At 32.7% G+C, this 24,507-nt stretch overlaps 1 protein-coding gene across 1 annotated transcript; it reads right to left on the bottom strand.

The window, feature by feature from the left end:
* Positions 1 to 2,573: 2,573 nt before the first annotated feature.
* LOC139482567 (uncharacterized) lies at positions 2,574 to 23,674 on the bottom strand. The gene is made up of 2 exons (XM_071266479.1): positions 22,328 to 23,674; positions 2,574 to 4,714 (listed from the first exon to the last, which is right to left on the bottom strand). Exons 1-2 carry the CDS (start codon positions 23,672 to 23,674, stop codon positions 2,786 to 2,788), a joined length of 3,276 nt encoding a protein of 1,091 aa, XP_071122580.1. The 3' UTR covers positions 2,574 to 2,785.
* Between the last annotated feature and the right edge of the window lie 833 nt (positions 23,675 to 24,507).

Raw genomic sequence — 24,507 nt, 5'->3', positions numbered from 1 at the left:
ACACAAGTATATACTTCTATGTAGTAGGGTGCCCAGTCAACAAATTTGATTGATTTGCCTTAACGGAATAACACACGGCTATATTTTATATCATTGGTAAAAGAAGAACAAGCCTCATCGAAATAGCCTTGTCGTCGTTGTCTGCCGTGGCCACGTTTTTTTTAAATCAGGGTCAAAGGTCAAAGCAAAAATTCAAGAAAAATGCACAGTCACATTTAAATAGCTTGTTTTTCCTACTTATATGCGTTTGGAGCAAAATAAAAACAAGTAGTTTATAGAAAAATATCGCGTGTATCTACATTTAAAACTTATTTTATTATTTCTATCGCCAACATTGACTTTAGATTAACTTTTTTGCAAGTAGAGTGCAAATTTGAAATTTCCAAACAGCTGTTAAGATGTTTTTAGATCTTTAATTAAATAATTTGTCGAAAACAAAATGTGTTTTTCACGTCTTTTGATAGTAAGGTATTCGTCAAGTTCTAGGTAAATATAAAATTTCTGTTATTGGGTGTAAAACTAAAAGAGTATATATAAATGATTTGTTTCGAAATTAACGTCGAACTTGGTTGAATATAAAGCTCTGTGTATAGCTTGACCAAGAAGTCATATTTTACCAGAAGTTACGGTGATCTGAATTGTAAATCGATGTCACAATAAGAAAGTTTTGACAATTGGTGAAATCATCTGGGTTGTCCTTCAAGTTAAAAAAAAAAAGTCCGCCTACCGATCCCAACCAGGGCCGATTACGATGTATCGCATCGTGTTACAGTATATGCGGCTGGTAGAAAGTTACAGATGGCAAACCCGAGACTTCTGAAACCATAGGTCATGCGTATGCTGCATGGAGGGGAAGTAATGAACGCATAAGATCAGAACGTCAGTATCTTGTGACTTTATTATTATCCTACCTTTGATTCCTTTCACACCGAAATCTTATTTTACATGAATAGCATGTAACATCATACGAGTATCTACTTCATTGGACGTACGAAATAATTCTTAAAACCTGAATACTCCTTCTGAGCTGATAAAGGGTCCTTGGAAGTGCTATCTAGAATATGACTTCCTCATGTATCACAGTAACTACCATGACGCTGAAAAATCGATTGGCAAAGAAATCTGATTAAGGCCTGCTGGTTCCCACTGACCAAAAGAACCTTTTTCCAGGCAGGAATTTGACGACCTTTTATATATTACCTGAAACACCTTTACAGATGAACAAGAACTTGATTCAGCTTTGAAATAACTCCAGTTGTGTCTGTTAGTGTAAGATTTATAGCAAGAATGGTGGTACAACATTTTGTAATCATCAGTACGAAGATGGTCTATGTCTGAAGCATCATGCAATAAACTAAAATCTTTCCGTGCTGCCATAGCCTCGATAAAGCTTTTGTTTGTGATAATTCCTTGCATATTAATAAGCAATTCAGTAGAAGAACCCTGACATTTAACGCACTCATACCATTGTAGTTCATTCCTACGTCGATTAGGGCTTGGTGGGCATAGTTTAACAGGGTCGTGAATGTGTGCCATATTCCGGGACTGAAACGTGACAGAAGGATTTGATTTGTATATTACAATTATAACAAACTATCAATTAAAAAAACCAATTAAAGTTATAAAAACCCACAAAAGAATATTTCCAATTACAAAACAACGATCTTCAATCTAACTGGACTATTCAAAATACACAAATCGACCATACAACAAGCAAAAAAAAAATGAAGTTAGTGACAATAATTCTAGTTAATGACCTGATAGTGTAAGTTACAAAATGATTAACGGCACGAGAAAAGGCGTGTTTGAATCAACGCAAAAATATCACTAAATTTGTGTTTTAAATTGCTATTTTCTTCTCACCGATTAACATTACACGAAAGATATTTGGCACACATATGAACCATGTCTTATTTATGTAATCAGAGTAAAAATCCCTTGAAAGTAACACGCTCTAACTTTTCTTTCGTTCATAATATGGTAAATTTCAGCTAAACAAATAGTCTTACTAAAATCATGAAATACTTATACTTAAATTATAAAAATCTTTTCAGTTTTCGTTATATGATAAATTTATTTTTTAAGCTATAAATGATAAGTATTATTTGAACAAATAACACAGACAGCAATAATCTTATTTTTCATTTTGAAGATGGCCTGTATGATGAGGTATCTTTGGGTACCCTAAAAAATCGCAAAAGTTTGAAAAACGTGACCACGGGAGCTTACGACGACATTCATGATTGGAAGATATAATGATTTTCCAATAGTTTGCATATACATATAGCCGTGTGTTATCCGTTAATTTTAACTCGTTAAATAGACGCCTTTTTTCGATACTGAGCACCCTACTAATGCTAATACATTTACAGAACATCTCATCTCAAATGTTCCACTCCCCTTCACGTACAACACAAAGTCCCTAGTATGTACATAAGTTTTAATACAAGGTCTTATTTCGAGCACTTTTAGTATTTTTATTACATTAGTCCATTTTGCAGTTGTTGATATACGATAAGTTATTAATGATTTAATACATTAACTGGTTCATGAAACATAAAGATGAAGAATGATAGAGTAAACATAATTTAATAAAAAACATGCTGTTTTATTTCTACAATACATTTATCTTGTATATAAATTATTGATTTTTATTGACATAATTATAATCTGCCTTGCTCGTGTCCATTGTGAACAAAAATATGTCTACATTTTGTCAAATGATTTACTTCAAGAAACCTTCAACATTTTCGGTGATTTAAAGAGGTACGTTTTCAAGCATCATTTATCTCCTTCGCAAAAAATCAAAGAGTCGTTTAACTTCGCTCGATTGAAAAATATAAGTTGTCAAGACTCTTAATTTGTCTCTTTCAATATGAGATATTCTATTTTTGATTTTCTCCTTAAATGTCTGTGTCGCTTTAATTGCTTCTTCAGTTGTCTTTCCGGTGAGATCTGGTGCTGTCATACTAAATATTTCCTTCTGTTGGGCTGGATTTAAAGAATATATGATGGTGTCTTCCAAATTCCCCGATTTCCAAAAAAAACATCCTTTGTTGTATAATTCTTCAGACAATTTCTGGAATCCATCTTGTTCTTGTAAAAATTCTTCTATCGCGTTATCTTTAAATTGTGAGTAGTTTCCATTAGGATCTATGCTTGTGTCAAATCTCGCTATCTTTTTTTTGGTTTTGTCTAATATAATGTATTTGTCACGATCAAACATCCATTTTGCCGGCAAACTGGTCTGTTCACAAAACTTCATAACTTTAGAATCGAATGTTTTAGAACCAAGGACTACCAGTTGATGGCTGTGGATGTAATTTTTAACATTGTCATCGTCATCAGAATATTTAAAGTGATGTTCAAAAAGGCCTTCGATTATAATTTTATCTGTTATTCCTTCCAAACACAGTACTTTGGCAGCAAAAATTAATTTCTTAAGATTATCAACATCTGTTATGTGCCTGTTTATGTCGTCGATTGCCCGGATATCACAGGCAACCTTAGTTGACATTTGTTCAACTTTTCGGAAGAATACATGAGTTTTTTCTGCAGTAATGCTGTTGATCAGGAAAGGATTGTGAGATACTACAATCACCATTTTGTTCTCATGTAAACTCTCTCTTTGAAAGATATCTCGCATCCTCTCTACCATCTGTGGATGCATGCATCGGTCGGGTTCTTCAAGGCAAATTGTGTGGAAAACTTTATGTGCCATCAGCAGTGAGAACTGTTTAGCTTCGAAAACACCTTCTGGTGTCTTCAGAAGAGGAAATTCAGCTGAATTCGTTTCTTTTACTAATATTTGTCCTGGCTTTTGTGGATCCGTATAAAATTCATATTTAAATGGACCAGTGAGAAATTTAAATATACGTTCCGCTTTCGGTTGATCAACCTCATCTGATGTTCTGAGTTCATTTATAATTTCGGCTCTTTCACACGCTTCTTGATAGTTCTTTTCTTTTTTATCAATTTTTGTACTTCTAGTCCATTGTAATGTACCAATTGCTCGCATAGGCATTGTCGCAACGTATGTTGATTCTAAATATTTAATGAATTTCATATTTTCTAACTTCTTTTTGAAATCATCGACATTCGATGTCCAATTCGCTTTCAGTTCCTCATCTGTTATAGGTGACATTTTGTCTACCGAGTCAAGAATAATTTCAAGGAGATCATTCTTAAGTTTGTTAATCATGTTACGTTGTGAATTCTCCTGGTCTCTTTCTATTGTAGTGGACACAAGTTTGTCCATTGTTGTACTTAATTTTTCTTCTCCAATCGATTTATAATCATTAACTACCTTTTGCTTTTTTACTGTAAATTTGCCATTTTCATCGATGATGTAATAAATGACCTGAACCAGTGATGATGTGGGCAGCATGCTATTTCTTAGCCAGACAATTTTTAAGAAGGTCTTATTTGTTCTCTTAACAACGCCTGAACATATGGTAGATATGTTTTTAAAGATGTCTAAATTGTTAGACCGAGGGATTTCGAATTGACAAAATGCGTAGGCATTTTTAGCCTCGTCATAGGATGATGACATTGTAGAGTTGATATCAGTTGACATGCATCTTCGAAGTATTTCGAATGTACTAGATTTTCCAGAAGAATTGGCACCAATGAAAAAGTGTGGACTATCTTTGAATGATAAGCTTTGAAAATCTTTAAACTGGATAAAATTATTGAATACCATTTGCCGTAACATCTACAAAAAACAGGGATTTATTAACATTTATAAATATATAACCTACCGTCTTCAATTGAATTCATTTTGATATCATCGGTCATATACACACAAACCATAATTTATCAAGAGCCTGTGCACGTGTCGCGCACCTGCATCTTCTACAAAAGCAATTTGTTGATCACCATAAACGGACAATACCTCTATAAAGAGTAAACTGACAATTTTAGTCATGTCTTGTTGATCATTGTTTTTTTAAAAAGTTTTATCTTTCATTTGTATCTATTACACTTTCCAAGATTAAGGCCGAAAACTACACCAATTGAAAAAAAAATCAATTGCGCCAAACGCACGTTCTGTTTACAAAAGACTCATGAGTGACACTCGAATAAAAAAAAGTATAAAAAGCACGACGTTGAACAGAATTGAGGACTAGAAACTCCTAAAAGTTTTGGCTAACACAGCTAAGATAATCTATTTCTTAGGTAGAACAGCCTTCGTGTTTCAAAAACGAACTGGATATTTTGACAATGCTGAGCTCCCTCTTATTTGTTATATTTACAAAAAATCTAACTACTCGGAAATTTGTGTTTAATTGTAACCAATTGTGTAAAGATGTTAATATCAGTGAAAATACACCTACTTAACATCGTTAAAGACCGAGAGTTAAAATCATTCCTCAGTAAAGGACCTAAATATCGTCCCCCGTCTATTATTAATTGGAATGAGTGTCGTAATATCATCCACGACTCACTCCATACTTACTGTATGAAATGGATAAAACGGGAAAAAGCTGACAAAAAATCTTTGGACTCTTTTTTTAATTCAGTAATGAAGATAGTTGATATACGTATTCAACATTTTAAAGAACATTTTACTATTAACAATAACCACAATAAACCTATTTCTCGTATCAAACATAAACTCAAAGAACTAGCCAAGGAATTTGTTTTTGTCCCGGCCGATAAAGCTGCTAATAATATTATTATTGTTTGACGTAAATTTTACATTGAGGTTCTGAAAAAAGAAATTACCAATTCACCAACATTCCATCTGACTCCATTTTCAGAAAACGACATCTGTAACAAACATAAACATTTAGCTACCGCTTTACAAGCAGAACTAAATACAATGAAAGTCCCAACTATGTATTGGCTTCCGAAGCTACACAAAACCCCTTACAAATATAGATTTATTTCGTCTTCAAGCCATTGTTCCACTACTAAATTGTCTATTCTCCTTACCAGTACACTTGGTACAATCAAAAACCTGATAATAAATTGTTCAAATAAGGCCTTCGAAAATAGTGGAATTAATTACTTTATGAGTGTCAAGAACTCGTTGGAAGTACTTGATAATAAAATTAACGGTACCAATTTTCTTGCACCAGATACGCATTTCGACAATACATGTCTCTTCAGTGATGCTCGTGGCCAAAATATTTGAAATCCAAAGCGTATATAAAAGATGAAGAGCTATAATCCAAAAGGTCCAAAAAGTATAGCCAAATCTGTAAAAAGGAATCAGAGCTTTGCATGAGGGAGATACATTCCTTAATTTATAATAATTTCTAATATTTTGTAACAGCAAATTTTAATAACACAGAAAATCCGTATGTTCATGCCAGTACCGAAGTACTGGCTACTAGGCTGGTGATACCCTCGGGGACTAATAGTCCACCAGCAGAGGCATCGACCCAGTGGTAGTAATAAAATTAACGGTACCAATTTTCTTGCACCAGATGCATGCTTATATTGGTGATTTTGAATCTGTTCAAAGTTTTGATTTTTCTACCCTGTATACCACATTGCCTCACATTCTCGTTAAGAAAAAATTCAGACACCTAATTAAATGGGCATTTAAAAAGTCAGAATGTGAATATATATGTTCAAACTCTTTTAGGTCATTTTTTAATTGCAAAAAACAAAAAAACTATGTCAATTGGACATGCTTTGATACTATATATGCCCTTGAATTTTTACTAGATAACATTTTGTTCGCTTTGGAGTTTCCGTATATCGTCAGGTTATCGGAATTCCAATGGGGACTAACTGTGCACCACTTATTGTGGACCTGGTTTTGTATTGCTATGAGTTTCAATTTATGACAAAAATCAGCAAAGACCCATCGAAACAACATCTGATAAACAAATTTATTAATACTTTTCGATATTTGGATGATATTTTGGCTCTCAATAATGACGACTTCAGTATGTATACTAAAGAAATTTATCCTGTTGAACTTACTTTAAATAAAGCTAGTACTAACAATGACCACTGCCCTTTCCTCGATCTTGATATCACTAACGGAAAGCTTAATACTAAAAATTATGATAAAAGAGATGATTTTTCATTTCCTATCGTTAATTATCCGTTTTTAGATGGTGACGTTCCCTTGTAACCATCTTACGGTGTTTATATATCTCAACTTGTACGATTCGCTCGTGTATGTAACAATGTTTTAGATTTTAACGAGAGAAATTTATGTATTACTGAAAAATTATTACACCTGGGTTTTCGATATCACAAACTTGTCAATACATTTACTAAATGTTATCATCGGTATAAGGACATCATTCGTAAATATAGCTCAACATGCAGACTTCTTATACGTTCAGGTATTTCACATCCAATTTTTTATGGAAATATTCTTTATAAAGCACAAAAATGTCAGTATTCACCTCAGAAACTAACAAAACCTTTAAATAGACTTATTAAAAAGGGATATAGTTACAATACTGTTGTCAGGTCATTAAAGATTGCATATTTTGGCGTTAATATTGATTCACTTATAAGGTCTTTGCATCGGAACTAAACACATTTATTCAAAAACCAGTTATTGGCATGACACGGGTTGTGTTCTTCTCATATATGTTATGATGGTATGATACTAAACCCCTAACGGGAAGGATTGTGCCTGATCTTCATATGATGAAATCATAATCTTTCAATCAGTTTAATTGAAGTCTGGAGCTGGCATGTCAGTTAACTGCTAGTAGTCTGTTGTTATTTATGTATTATTGTCATTTTGTTTATTTTCTTTGGTTACATCTTCTGACATCGGACTTCTCTTGAACTTATTTTAAATGTGCGTATTGTTATGCATTTACTTTTCTACATTGGCTAGAGGTATAGGGGGAGGGTTGAGATCTCATAAACATGTTTAACCCCGCCGCATTTTTGCGCCTGTCCCAAGTCAGGAGCCTCTGGCCTTTGTTAGTCTTGTATTATTTTAATTTTAGTTTCTTGTGTACAATTTGGAAATTAGTATGGCGTTCATTATCACTGAACTAGTATATATTTGTTTAGGGGTCAGCTGAGGTACGCCTCTGGGTGCGGGAATTTCTCGCTACATTGAAGACCTTTTGGTGACCTTCTGCTGTTGTTTTTTCTATGGTCGGGTTGTTGTCTCTTTGACACATTCTCCATTTCCATTCTCAATTTTATACATCTTTAAGGGAAATAAAATCCAATGAAAAGTCAACTAAAGATGAATTCGAGCATATTGACTTATTTTATGTCTTGTCTTGCTCATCGTTTTCTGATAATATTCAATGTAGTTTAAAAAAGGGACAAAAATTAGAAATATATGAAAAATTAGGTGTTTCAGGTCAACAACTTGTCTGAATTTTTTTACATAAAAGACTGCTAGTACAATGTAGTAGACCTCAACATTTTTAACATTGCTTCTACAGTCAGACAGATTTCCTCTTTTCATAGCGGATTTCAAGATAATGGACACGTTTCTTTTATTTTTAGTTTTTAACCTTGTCGACTCATGTACATGTACAAAAAGGAAGTACCAACAACTTTTAATAATTGAGTGAGAGGAAATCATCAAAATACCTGACCGTTATAAAAGAACAAGGCATGATGCTAAAAGCCCTACTGCATTGTTTCCATACACAAATATTTCAAGACAACCGCATAAATGTTTCTTTCGTTTGCTTAGAGAATTTTCCGTTTAGGATTTTCCTCGGAGTTTGGTATTTTTGTTATTTTACTTTTTCATTCATTTTTTGTACAATAGTATTTTTCATATCTATGACAAGAAAATTATGATATTCTACTGCTAATCAATACTTAAAAGTGAAAAAAGAAAGTTATCCTGAAAGTTTTCCTTATGCATCAAATAAGGAAAATTATACAATGCCACAAATATCCACCGGAAAGCAAAAGAAATGAGTTCAAGCAACTATGTGTTGCCTCACTATGCATTATGTAATTTAACATGTTTCATCTTTAAAAAAAATAAGAAAAATTTCCTCAATGGCAATCATACCATTGCTTTTATATTGGTCCTCAATGCTCTTCAACTTCGTACTTTATTTGGCCTTTTTAACTTTTTTGGATTCGAGCGTCACTGATGAGTCTTTGGAGACGAAACGCGCGTCTGGCGTATATACAAAATTTAGTCCTGGTATCTATGATGAGTTTATATACAACTAGTAAAAATGCTGTATATTGACACATATTGTAAACAAAAAATATGAAAGAAACATGATTAGGTCCATGCCTTGCTCCTTCTGGATGTACACTTGAAGTGCTAAATTTTCAGTTGTGTATAAACAGTATGGAGAGTGCACAATGTGCGTGAACTTTTAAAAACGGGTGTTTAGATATCCGTCCTTGAGTCTGATAATAAAATATTGAGTACAATGTGCATGTAGATTTGCATTATAGATTAGCTTAAAAGTGGTGTTTCAAACTTTTAAAATATTTACAATAGATACAAAATACGTCAATTTCAAAAAGTGTGCTGATTACATTTAGTTTAATCACGGATTTGTATAGTTAGAGTTTAAGCAAGGATTTGTATATCTAACTATACAAATCCTTGGTTTAATTTAGCTTAAACATAATTACTTATAGTAGATTGGAAAACAAGTTGTTACAACTTATATCAATCCCCTTTCACTTTGCAGGTGCAAGTGTTGCCTTGTAGCGGCATTAGCCTGTCATTTTCGACACGGGTGTCTTTTATGTGCAACAGATATGGCTCTCTCTTTTAAAACTAGTCAGACACTTATCGTCCCCTCCAGACGGACCATCATCGTATCCTCAAGACCACACTCGCAAATGGTGTCAAGGAAGAGCCGAAAATTCAGTCCATGAAATTTTCATCCCGGAACAGGAATCGAACAAGGAACCTTTGTGTTAGTATTCCGGTGCACTTACCACAACACCACGGATCTCATTAACGGGTGCTTGTTAAATTTGAAACTTTCAAACAGAAAATAAATGTTTATATTAAAATTATGTTGAAATATACCCAATTCTTGGCAAAAATAAAAACAAAGAGGGAAATTTAAAAGACAAGTTAACATCAAACAAAAAGGACTTTCTGTTAACGGACAGGACAACTAATTGAGTCCTCTACGATACAGATCCTAAATATATACTGACACACTGCAGAGGAACTATTTTCCTTTTTCTCTCGTTTTTACTAGTTTTACCACCTTTACATAGTTTAGCACTTTTTTGCAAAAAAATTATATATTTTTGAGTTTGAAAGTTCAAGTTAAAGTAGTTTCGTTTGATGTGTTCGAGCCTGTGATTTTGCCATTTGGATACGGAATTGGATATTCCTAGGAGTTCGGACGAATTTTAAATGTTGGACGGCAAATAACTTTCATCCTAAATTTTCCCCAAATAAATAGAAACTAATTTCCAATCAATCTTGAGGTGAACATCTGTTTGTCGCAGGAATACTACAGATCCACCAAAATAAACCCAAAATATAGAAGCTTTGATAGATTGCGTCTTTTAACATTGTTGTAACTATATATCCCTGTCACATTTGCAATAAGACCACCTGCTTTTTTTCTGCTCACCACGGACAAACTTTATAGTTGCAAATGTGTAAATAAACAAAAAAATGAAAGGAACATGATTAGTGCCTAATTTACTCCTCCCTGTATAAACCCTTATACTGCTAAAACGAATAAGTGATGTTTGCTTTGTTAATCATAACCGTGAAAGTACAGAGAATACACGCAGCTATTAAGATCAATGGTATATATTATATAATATGTCCGTGTTTCTGATAATGAAATATAAGGTTTGATGTACATGTTGATATGTAATATAGATCACTTAAATAGTATTGATATCAAACTGGTTGAAATATTGACAACTGATATACAAAAAAAAATAACCAACCGTTCTACTTCATTCTGCACAACTAGATTCAATCCCCAAAATATTTTTTGGCAACAGGCTAGGGACGATATCTTAACTTAAACATGAGACTCAAAATCCATATTCTTCAAACTATTCCTTTATTTTTTTCATTGGTTTAAGATTGTTTGAAACTAGCAAGGATTTGTATAGTTAGACTATACAAAGCCTTGAAACTAGCAAATCGAACAATATTTAATCTGATATTCTTTGATTAAAAAAAGGTATTTTGTCGGAAAAGCGATCATAACTGACATCAAAAGTAAAATAAACACTTTCTCTTCTTATCTAAATCATCTATTGGTGTACGCGTTTATAATACGTTAGAATTAAGCAAGGATAATAAACAATATCGTCTGGAAAGTATTCTTTTTTTTTTACACAAGGATGATCCGACACATTAAGAATATACTCCCAGTTTAATTTCGATTGCATTGTATTCCTAATCTAAATCACTATGCCAGAGACACAATATGCAGCCCGTATAATTATGTGCTTTATTAATCTTAGTGTACATTAAATACATTTAAATTAAATATGTCCTCTGTTTTAAAATGTGTTATTTTGATTTCATAAAATCTACAGTTGCAGCAAACGCAGCATATTTTGTATGTTTGATTTTGAAAGTAAGGCCTTTTTGTAAGAACGCTTAGGTATTTTTAGTTTCAAAAATTGCATACAGACAATATAAACATATCATAAGTAAAATGCATACCTTGCTGCTTTCGAATGTTCTGTATTGCGGATAGTAGAAGTGCAGATGAACATGTAGTGAAAAGACAGATGTTTATATATACGTCCTTGTTTCTGATAATGCAATTTTATAGTACAATGTACATATATGATGCAATATAGATTACCTATATATGCAATATAGATTACCTATATATTCAATATAGATTACCTATATAAGCAATTGACAGAATATGTTTATGCATTGACTAAAGATAAAAAGTGTGCACATTTTAGACTAGCAAACAGACAAAAACAAGTCTGGAAAACAAGTTATTGATTTAATTTAACCCCCTTTCCACTTTGAGAGTTCGAGTGTTGCCTTGTAGAAGCATTAGCCTGCTCTTTTGCGACATCTTTAAAGGTTCTTTTACGTGCAAGAAATATTTCTCTCTCATAACAAGGGCCAGCTATCTATCGTCTCCTTCCAACGGACTGTCAACGTTCCTAAAAACCATCCTCGCAAATAGTGTCGAAAATTTTTAATTTGACTTATTCCACATAAAAAATACCTGTATCAAGAGTGTGACAATATATATAGCAACAGTGCGCATGCTGAAATATTCGCCTACTTTAATGGCCAAATGTTATACTTCGAATGTCGATCACAATCATAAACTTAACATTTAAAAATAAAATCCATGCCAGTGAGGGCAATGTCAGATAAATCCTGATAAATCCTGATAAACAGACATGTACATCTTACAATTATTCCATACATCAACTATATACTGAGCCCAAAAACTTTAGCAACCCTTTTTTTAAAAATGTTTTTTTATGTTGTTTCTGACAAAAAAATAAATACACACCATTGATATACTTCTATAGGTCTACCTTTGATTTTAAACAGTCGTACTTTTTTCCGGGTGATTGATTTCGCAAAATTTACGCTTTGCACGCGTAATTGATGTTTTACCTTCTATACCTGTACATGTCATTGATGAGTTTTATGTAGACGAAACGCGCGTCTGGCGTACAAACTTTAATCCTGGTACCTTTGATAACTTTTTACACCACTGGGTCGATGTCACTGCTAATGGCCGTTTCGTCCCCGACGGTAGTCAGCACTTCGGTGTTGACATGAATATCAATTATGTGGTCATTTTTATAAATTTTCTGTTTACAAAACTGTGAATTTTTCGAAAACTGAGGATTTTCTTATCCCAGGAATAGATAACCTTAGCCGTATTTGGCACAACTTTTTTGAATTTTGGATCCTCAATGCAACTTTGTACTTGTTTGGCTTTATAACTATTTTGATATGACCGTTACTGATGAGTCTTATGCAGAAGTCAACAGTTTAGAGACTAACAAACAGATATCGACAAATTGCGCAGGAAAGGCCAAGATCTGGCATACCCAAAAAACTTACGTCAAGGGAGGAGCGCTACCTTTCCTTAACGTCAACACGTGACAAGTTTATTCCGACCACACGAGTAGTGCATTGACTAAGGGCAGGTACTGGAGTGCTTGCCAATCCGTTATCGATGCACGAGGAGCATGGACGAGAAATTAATATAAATAACACTATACTCATTTCCGCAATTTGACCCTACTGCGCTCCATACAAAGAAAGTCATAGTGAATATGAGTGACAAACATGCATGTTGCTTCTTACATGTCATAATTCCATTTTGTTATTATTAAAACTATATGTTGTTATGATTTTGTAATAAAATAAAATTCTATAGTTTTGAAGTAAAAAGTTGGTTTAAATATTGCTTATGGTTATTGAAAACAAAAAAATATCAATACACAAGGACTCAAAGTTGACCAATGAACCATACAAAAATTAGTTCAATGTCGGATGATACCTGCCAGATTCACAGGTACACCTGACATTATTCCATAATCAAAATATGGTTGTCCTGTTCTATAAGAAATTGAAATACATACTAAATTATAAAAACATAACCATGTTCAAGTTACGCGATTACGTCCGTTTCTGAGATACTATAAGCAAAGGGTCATCTGTATATGGTATATGGAATTATGCCGGAACCATGATTCCAGTTCGAAGTAATGTTACCCTGTCTGACGGTCATGTAAATATTGCACGATACCCATCTACCAAATTTAATTATCTTATTTCTCACAATAAGTATGAAATTCGCATAACAAAAGGACTGTACTTTTCAAGCAGTCGTAGCATAAGGTGTACATGAATACAAGGCAACCAGTCTATGTCATCTATTTAAAGCGTAAAGCTTTAAACAAATAGTTAACGATATTGATTACTAATGATCAATGCTGGTGAATCAATTTTGGAAACTGAAATTAAGATCTTCCCAACACCGGTCGCTTGTCCGATTTCTTCACTGAGAATTTGATGGTTAATATAGAAGCAACACATCGGCGTACTCCTTGCTCTACTTGTTGCATTGAGATAATATTGCCCCATTTTATTTACGTATCGATGTTACATTTTTATATAAATGGTTGATAAATAATATACATGATAAAGATTGTTTTAAAATAAATGCATAATTAAATGTGTATGAACTACAATGCCAAAGGCAGGTTTGCTATCTTATCATTCTACATATAAAGTTAATTTGGGATCTTTACTCTACCTGTCTCATTCTTAAATGAAATTTCACATCGCAATGCAGTAGATTTGGGTGCAAAACCTTTTGTAGTGGATTTGAATGTTTTTAGATTTGATATTTTTTTCTTTTTTAAGTTATCTCTACAATTTTTTGAGTAGGTGCAATTGCTGTAATCCCTCTGAAATTGCTATATGGTAAACAGTGGCAAATGTTTAATAATTTTGGACATACTTAGTGCATTAATTGTTCTTTTTGACGCAAAACCTTATATTTCTTAATAGAACATAAGCTTACGTGAGATTTTTTTTTTATTAATAAAAAACTGTTTAAATGCGCAGTAAACATGTAGTGATCAAGGCTAATATTATCAGAAATATGTCCTTGTTACTGATAATGACATATTAAGTACAATGTGCATGTTGATCTACAATATATATCAGTTTGAAGTATTGAAACTCAGCTGTTTATATATTGAAAAATGATATACAAATTACTTTACGATTATAAGAATAATTTAAATGATAGATATGTCAATCAAATATCGACCAACAACAAATGAATAAAACAGAAAGAAAGATAACCAACAAATTTTCCACACACTTCTTATTGATAGATTGATAAAAATTGATAAAAATCAGCCTATATGAAGAAGTGCATTTACTTAGCTGTATCTGGCAAACTTTTAGGAATTTCTTGTCTTCAATGCTTTCAACTTAGTACTTTATTTGACCTTTTAACTTTTTTTATTCGATTGTCACTGATAAGTCTTTTGTAGACAAAATGCGCGTCTGGCGCAAAATTAATTTTGTTCCTGAAATCTATGATGACTTTGTTTGCATCACTAGTGAATAGTTGTTTGATACACCATAATACTATATTTCTTTAAGTTTTATATTCAATCACCAGATCAAACAACTATATTCGATATTCGTTTATTTTTTTTTAGTTTAAATCATGTTAGTTTCTTAATTCTTTTGAATCATTTCACATGTTGTATATACTGGTCATTCAATATCCTACTTAAAGTTGTCTCATTAGTTGTTTTACTGCTAATATAACTTCTTGTTTTTTTTAATATTCAGCAAAACATGCTGTAACGTTGTGAACATTGCAAACAATTAATTTCAACGTAACAATAGTAAAATGCATACCTTGCTCCATTCGAATGTTCAATTGAATTGCTATACAAGAATAAACTAACGTATATATTGGATATGACGTTAAACAAAGACAGCGCTAATGCATATACGTACATATATAATTCCTGCGGTACTTTGATAGCCTCTACTACTCCTGAAAAGAATGCATAATCATGTTTATTGATTTCAGCTTATAAGTAAAAATAATGATTTCCTTTCACATGTACAGAGAGTGTCAATCAAAATATATACGCTGTAATTAAAGAAATATAACATGTTATGGTAGGGTATGTCCTTGAATGGTATTGTTCGCAAATATCCCTCACTTACATTATATTAAATTGAGAATGGAAATGGGGAATGTGCCAAATAGACAACAACCCGACCATTGAAAAAACAACAGCAGAAGGTCACCAACAGGTCTTCAATGTAGCGAGAAATTCCCGCACCCAGAGGCGTCCTTCAGCTGGCCCCTGAACAAATATATACTAGTTCAGTGATAATGAACGCCATACTAATTTCCAAATTGTACACAAGAAACTAAAATTAAAATAATACAACACTAACAAAGGCCAGAGGCTCTGACTTGGGACAGGCGCAAACATGCGGCGGGATTAAACATGTTTGTGAGATCTCAACTCTCCCCCTATACCTCTAACCAATGTAGAAAATATATCTGTTTTTGAAAATCAAAATACAAAAAAAAACCATTTTCACATTCTTATGCTTTGCTCACACACAGTTGTACGAAACGCGCGTCTGGCGTAAGTACACAATTCAATCCTGGTATCTTTGATGAGTTTATTTACAACCACTGGGTCGATGCCACTGCTGGTAGAGTTTTGATTCCTCGAGAGTATCACAAGCCCAGTAGTCCGCACTTCTGTGCTGACATGAATTATCATCGATATGGTCATATTTATAAATTGTATGTTTACAAAACTTTATAAATTGTATGTTTACAAAACTTTATAAATTTTGAAACACTTAGGCTTTTCTATCTCAGGAATATATTACCTTGGCTGTAATTGGCAAAACTTTTAGGAATGTTGGTCCTCAATGCTCTTCAACTTCGTACTTTATTAGGCCTTTTTTTTTTTTACCTTTTTCGAGCAATAAATTGTAGATCAATGATCGCTATGTTATTGTTGTAAGCTATACGTGTACAGTGGCGAGTGTAAACATTTTGGGCATAATTTAGTTGCTCCTTTTTGCGTAAAACCTGATATTGCTAAAATGAAAATAAGCTAACATTTGCCTTGTTTACTAAAACTGTGAAATGCGCAGTAAACATGAAGTGATCAAGGTCAATGTTATTATAAACAAGTCCTTGTTTCTAATAATGTAATATGAGGTACAATGTACATGTCGATCTGCAATATAGATCACTGACATATTATTGGTATCAAGCTGTTTAAATATTGACAACTGATATAAAAATTACTTTACGGTTATACAAACAATTTAAAATAAAGATATACATATCAAAATATCGACCAACTTCTTCTTTTTCTTCTTCATCACGTGTTTTAAAATTCCAATTATAGAACCCATTCTCATTGGAATCACTTTGGGATGAGGAGTTATAAAAAGGTCTTTGTATTCCGGACAACGTGTGTTTGAATAAAATGTCAAATTAAAATTATCACTTGACTTTTAATATGCAATAAATGAAATTTAAAGGAAAGGATCGTGCAATGTTCTAAATGCTTCAAGTTTTCTAAAACTATATGGAACTAAACACTATCAAATCTAAAAGATTATTCTTCGTGCGACAATAGGTGCGTCTTTTGTGCTGTACAGGTGAAGTTCAAACAAATGAATAAAACAGGAAGATATATAACCAACATTCCTTCCCCAAACTGCACATTGATATTTAGTAATATTAGATTTCATCTAAAAATATACGTCTTCAGTAAAACAGTTCAAAGATCAATCTGTTTCTAATCATCCTCTTCAAAAGTTCTTTTATTGGTTTAAGATTCTTTTGATTATGGAAGATAGTATAATAAAGGAAAGTTTAAGACACAATGCAAAGACTATATATCTGATTTTTTTTCGGGAAACATTTGAAAAATCACATATAAAAGATCACCAGATGGTCTTTTATCAAAGACTTAACTTCTTTACCATATGTTTAATTCTGAGTTTATGAAAAGATAGACATGGAGGTCTACTTCCCTCCCCTAATACGAATTCATTCAACTGATATAAATATGTTTTTGTTTAAATATATAAAAATAAGATTATTTATCACACAAATCATCATTATTTTGTTGTTTGTAATGTAATACAACTATACATATTATCTTACAAGCCAGCATTACTTAAAGTTTTACTATGGGTTACGCGTTGAATCAGACAGAAAATACTGCAAAGAATGTTGACGTAACTGACGTTCTTATGAACGGTACTTTGCGTTTTTGTTTTTGTTTATATTCGTACAACCCAATTCATAAAAAACAGATATGGTAGACAGCAAACAATAAAACCAATACATGACAGGTACTTTATTTAAAGCAGGCACATATAAAGTATGACGGGGTTTAACATGGTTATGATTGCTCAACATTACCCTTCCTGGAACAGTGGGTACAAATACAATTCAAAAGAGTATAAAAACAAACTTGATTTAACTACAAAAATATACGAAAAACAAATAATGTTGATTGATCTGGTGATTGAATTTAAAAATTAAGAAATGTAATATGATGGTCAATGAAACCACTTTTCACCAGAGATGTAACTAAATCCATGAACTTCTTCATTTCGTCCGATTTGTACAGTTTGTTCTGAAGGTGTGGTGTATTTGTCTGACTTGGTACATACAGGAATTACTTATGTAGAAAACGGTGGATTAAACTGCTATTTTAGATAGCTAAACCTCTCACATATACAAGAGCCCATTTAAGTCTATTATATTGACAATATAAATTCAAACTTTTTTTTAAAACGTACTTGCTAGTGGATGTTCCAATCCTCAGTCAATTATCAATAGCAGATACAAGATAGTAGTAAGGTACGTACGCTCCCTTTAAACGCACAAACATCTTTAATTTCTGATGATACGTCTTCGGTTATATTATCAAGCTGAGTTTGAAAAGCTTTTGTATCTGATTGCAACTAGAAAAAAATTTGTAAGGGTTCCGTGGAACCCAGTGTCTCGCCTACTTTTCGCAGGCTCAACAAAAATGAGGAAAAAAATCAATAAAAATATTCCTCTTGATTTTATCTTATGATTGTAAGAAGCTTCTGTCCAAGTTTGGTAAAAATTTAGGATAGTTAATGAATCAAATAAATGTTTTGAAAACTTTAACTGCAGACTGTATGTAATGTTAACTGGAAGAATATCTAAGTCCTTTTAAAAGTAAAATACAGAAAAAAATGGAGTTATCTTTTTACAAAATTTACTTCTGGATACTATCTTATGATCACAAATAAGCTTCTGTACAAGTTTGGTACAAACCCAGTATAGTTTAAGGAAGTTATTAAAATTTTAAAAACTTTAACCACAGAGTGAATGTAATGTTTCCCCGCAGAAAAACTAAGTCCATTTAAAAGTAAAATACGGACAAAATGGATTTATTTTTTTACAAAATTTACTCCTTGATACTATCTTATGATTATAAATAAGCTTCTGTCTAAGTTTGGTACAAACCCAGGATAGTTTAAGAAAGTTATTAAAATTTTAAAAACTTTAACCACAGAGTGAATGTAATGTTTCCCCGCAGAAAAACTAAGTCCATTTATAAGTAAAATACGGAAAAAATGGAATTTTATTTTTACAAAATTTACATCTGGATACTATCTTATGATCATAAACAAGCTTCTGTCCAAGTTTGGTAGAAATCCAGTATAGTTTAAGAAAGTTATTAAAATTTCAAAAACTTTAACCACAGAGTGAATATTTGTGGACGCCGCCGACTACACCGACGACGACGGAATGTAGGATCGCTTAGTCTCGCTTTTTCGACTAAAGTCGAAGGCTCGGCAAAAATCATTAAGGAAATATAATCCTCATTCATATCGATTAGAAAGTTTGTTTCAATATCATTACAGATTCATTTAAGTAAACTGCTGGATCATGGGCACAGATGACAATGGGACACATGCATTTCAACAGTCAGTTATATAAGCTTTGGATTTTACATATTTTGGCCACGAGCATCACTGAAGAGACATGTATTGTCGGAATGCGCATCTGGTGCAGAAAAATTGATACCGTTAATGTTATTATGGGTACACTGTGGGCATGATTAAAAGTAACAGGACAGTAGATTTACTAGTAAATATACACATGGAAAAAAGTATTGCAACACCTTGAATTTTTAAAACATGAAAAATTAGCCTCTTATTTTGGATGGAATATGATAAAATAATTGTAAATTGATATTGAAACAAAGTTAATGATAACATTGGCATTAAAACTAACAAAACAATTTATGAAAAAAAGTGTTTATCTAACAACAATTTATATAGCAAATGGAAGTGTTTTTTGTACAAAAAAATGCATTTTGCAACTTTTACTGTAGTCGAACATTACAATTTCAGATATTTCAAAATTAATCTTAAGATGATTGTTCACATCATCGTTGATCGTTATACGCCAAAGAATTAGTACTTTGTGAGCAGCCTCCATTCAAACGGATAACCGCCTCTTAACGTCTTCTGATTCATGTCATAAGTCGACTTATTTGTTGCTTAGGTAGCAGCAACCATTCCTGATGAAGGCCATTGTTTATGTCATGACTTGTTTGAACAGGGTTGTCCTTACGCGCACTTTACGCCCAATAGTGTCCCATAAATGCTCGATATGGTTCAAATCCGGGTTACGATCGATCCAAGGAAGATAAACAGAATTTCATTGTAAGAATGGATCTTCCTCCGCGATGCTAATTTCCACCTTTGGCGAGCTCTGCACTACATTGGATAAGGGCAACTGTGTGTCTGATCGTGAGCAAAGGTTTAAAAAATGGTCTTATCGCATGATAACCAGTCGCGATGAGTAGATCTCGAATAGTTCTTGTTTAAAGACTCCTATATGACTACCACTCTCTTTTGAGGATTGTATTGGTTTCGAACTCCTTCTGACTAACTTTCATTATGCTTGATTTTCCCTAGCAGAAGTTATCGGGGTCTTTTTTCTTTTTTTTTTTTATCTCGGAAGGTCTTAAACATCGTTTGTTGCCTAATTTGTATTCTCAAGACGACTTATAGTGGAATGGTGATGACCAATAATACGTCCAATTGTAACAGCGACATAGCTGCTTCTCTCATGCTGATAATCTGCCATCTTGCTGCAGTTGAGAGTTGTATAAGACCAATTTCAAGGTGTCAATCACATAAATTTATAAACTTGGTTATTGAAATATTGAAAGCAATGAGGATAAAAACATCTTTATTGTTTACGGGTACAGTTGCTGCATGTGCAGATAAGAACTTATCGATTCAATATTTATTGATTAAACTCAGGTGAGATTTACATAATATTTACCTAGTTCTATTTCAACAATTTATATCACAAAAAAAATAAAGAGTTTTTTTTTAATTTGAATTTCAATTTGGTGTTGTAATACTTTTTTCCATGTGTATATAATCATTAACTAATAAGCCGATAATGAGAAAAAAAGAAAAAGAGTTCAGTATTTTTGTGATTTTACTTTTCATTCACAATAATTGTGATACAAAAAGGTTTAAAATTGGTTTAATATTCCTTTTCACAACAACTCTTACAAGTTTGTCATATTCTATTGAACATTATATGCAATTCGAGTATACATTTGTCTCTTTAACACAATCCCCATTTCCAGTCTCAATTTTATTAACGCTGTGTTATAACAATCTCAATTAACTTCATCGTCATTGTGAAGAAATGTCTCATTTCCAATTATATCACATCTTCTTTTTTTATATCAGATATACAATATACTCGGTCCAATATGCACCCAGATTTTTTTAAATCATATTGAATTAATTTAATTTCAGTTAAGTGAATTGTTAGTAATTGTAATCTCTTCAAGTATTACAGTTGTTTGGTTTGGATTTAAATTAGCTCTACTTTGCTCATTAATACATGCCACCCTTTTTGGAGGACTTGTTGCATTTTTGGACGAATTCTTGTTCCAATAATGATTGAATTACAGCGTGCGTTCATCGATGCCACTGCTGGTGGAGATTTATTTCCCCGAGGGTATCACCAGCCTAGTAGTCAGCGCTTTTTGTGCTGACATAAATTATCACTGATATGGTTATATTTATAAATACTGTTTACAAAATTTAGAATTTTTGAAATACTAAGGCTTTTCTACCTCAGGCATAGATTACCTTAGCTGGATTTGGCAAAACTTTTAGGATTTTTGGTCCTCAATGCTCTTCAACTTCGTACTTTATTTGGCCCTTTTAAACTTTTTTGGATTCGAACGTCACTGATGAGTCTTTTGTAGACGAAACGCGCGTCTGGCATATATACAAAACTTAGTCCTGGTATCTATGACGAGTTTATTTATCGTTAGTTCTAATTAATTAAAGTTTTAGAAAACTTGAAAACTGATACCTTCCTTACTCTCTATAACTGCATTCGCGAGAATTTCTAATTTGTCGCCTGTGATGTTTTATAGTTTCTTTTTAATTTTTTGTTTGGTCAATCCTGGGAAATGTTCATCAAATATATGGCTTTGTTTCTCTGGAGTTACTTTGAATAAAACATCCACGATAGTGTCCTCCAAATCGCCAAATTTCCAAAAGAAAATCCCTTTTTGTATAATTCTTCTGACATTTTATGGAAACCATTTGAATGATCAAGAAACTATTGAATCGGTTTGTTAAAAAATCTTGAGTAGTCTTCTTCAGCATCCCCATGTAGGTGAATTTTAACTGGTTTGGTCTGGTTTTTGCTGTTGTACAATTGGACATAGATGTCCCTATCGAAAACTAATTTACAAGGCATACTTGTCTGTTTACAAAAGTTCCTGACTGGAAAATCAGATGTTTTAGACCCAAGGACTATCAGTTGATGGCTAATCATATCGTGTTTTTCATTGGGTTTGTAATTTGACTTTTAGAAATAAGGTCAAATAGACCTTCAATTAGTATTTTATCTGTTTTACCATCTACGCACAACACTTTAGTTGCGAATAATAATTTCTTTAGATTATCCACATCAGTTATTTGTCTACTAATATCTTCAATTGACATAATACCACATTGAACTTGAGATGGCGTTTGTTGGATTTTTCGGAAGAACACACTAGTAGTTTTTGCAGTAATGCTGTATATAAGGAAAGGATTACGGGATATAATGATTACTACTTTGTTCTCACTTTCACTTTGGAATGTATCTCGCATCCTTTCGACCATCTGTGGATGCATGCATCGGTCAGGTTCTTCTAGGCAAATTGTGTGGAAAACTTTATTCGCCATTATAAGCGAGAACTGTTTAGCTTCGATAATACCTTCAGGGGTTTTCAGGAGAGGAAATTCAAATTTAGAATGTTTTTCTCTTATAGTTATTAGTCCTGTAGGCATTAGAGTAAACACGTATTGAAATGGATGAGTGAGGAAATTAAATATGCGCTTTTCTTTTTCTTTACGGACATCTTTTGACGTCATTAGTTCTTTAAGAATTTCGGCCTTTACACATGTCTCCCGATAATTTTCGTCTTTGTTTTGAATTTTATCACTCTTCGTCCATTGCAGAGGACCAATGGCTCTCATAGCCATTGTAGCAACATAAATTGATTCTATATCTTCTAGAAACTGCATAGATGCCAAATTCTTTTTGAATTTCCTAACAGTTATATTTCCTTCTGTCCAATATCTTTTTATTTCCTCGTCTGTTATTGACGGCAGATTCTCTCCGGACCCAAAAATTATTTTGATAAAGTTTTGTTCAAAATAAGTTTGGTTATTTGTTGTCGAAGATGAGAAAATGCTTGTTAGAATTTCAGTCAGTTTTTTCGATGTTTCCGCATTGGTTGTCACTTGGTATATTTCTGTAAGCTTGTCTTTGTCCCCGATAGTATGAGCGATAACTTTAATAACGGACCCATGGAACTTCTGCTTTTGGAGGCATATTATTTTGACATGAATTTTATCTGTTGTTTTAACCACACCGGAGTAGACGCTGGATATGTTTTTAAAGTTTTCTATTCTTGTAGCAGATGGTACATCAAATTTACAAAAAGCATAAGCATTTTTATTTTCGTCATATGACGATGATATTGAAGTGTTGATATCGGATGGCATGCATCTTCTGATTAATTCTGATGCACTTGTTTTTCCTGAAGAATTAGCCCCAATGAAAAAATGTGAACCATTCTCAAAAGTCAACAATTGAAATTCTTTGAAGTGGATAAAATTCTTGAACAGCATTTGCCTTAACATCTACAATATATAAATTATTTATATTATTAGTCTTATTTTTTCAGTCTTTGCGGCTTTGGTTCAGATTGCATGTTATATTTTACTCTTGCTTTTCCTAAACCATACAAATTTATGTTTTACACTTTCCTTTTCGAGGCACTAAATATTATTAGTAACATAGTGTTCTTGTGATCTAATACGATACAAAAGGGGTTAGTAAATTTCAATTTCATATAAGATGAGATCGAAATTTACTAACCCCCATACATGTCGTATTAGTTAACTAGAACACTATGTAACGAGCTTATATTATCGACATTCTAAACAGGTGGCATTAAGACTAGTGGCTTATCGCAGTGACAAGGTCTTCAATACTAAGAACTTACTGCCATTGGTGTATGCTTAATAGATACATTAATGACATTCTTTTTAAGTCCTAGTTTTTTTCCTTAAAAAGAATTATAGAATTATATCTGACGCTGGCATGTAAGCTACTGTCAGTAGTCTCCTAATATTTATATTGATCATTGTCATTTTGCTCACTCTCTTGTTTTGCCTTTTCTAACATCGGACTTTGATTTTCTTTTTAAAGGGGTTTACTGTGTGTATTGCTGTGCTTTTTGTTTGTTCCACATTGGCTAGAAGTGAGGAGGGAGGGTTGAGATCTCACAAACTATCTTTTAACCTGACACATACTTTTTATCTAACCTAAGTTAGGAACTATGAGTCTTTGTTAGCTGTTGTCTGCTCAATGGTCGGGTTGTTGTCTCTTTGAAACATTGCCCATTTCCATTCTCAATTTTATTGTGTATTTTTCTAAATGGTTCATATTTATGTTTCGGAGATAAGTGTGA

Source organism: Mytilus edulis, chromosome 7 (assembly GCF_963676685.1).
Source record: "Mytilus edulis chromosome 7, xbMytEdul2.2, whole genome shotgun sequence".
NCBI classification, from domain to species: domain Eukaryota; kingdom Metazoa; phylum Mollusca; class Bivalvia; order Mytilida; family Mytilidae; genus Mytilus; species Mytilus edulis.
This window is presented reverse-complemented; position numbering and strand designations above follow the sequence as displayed.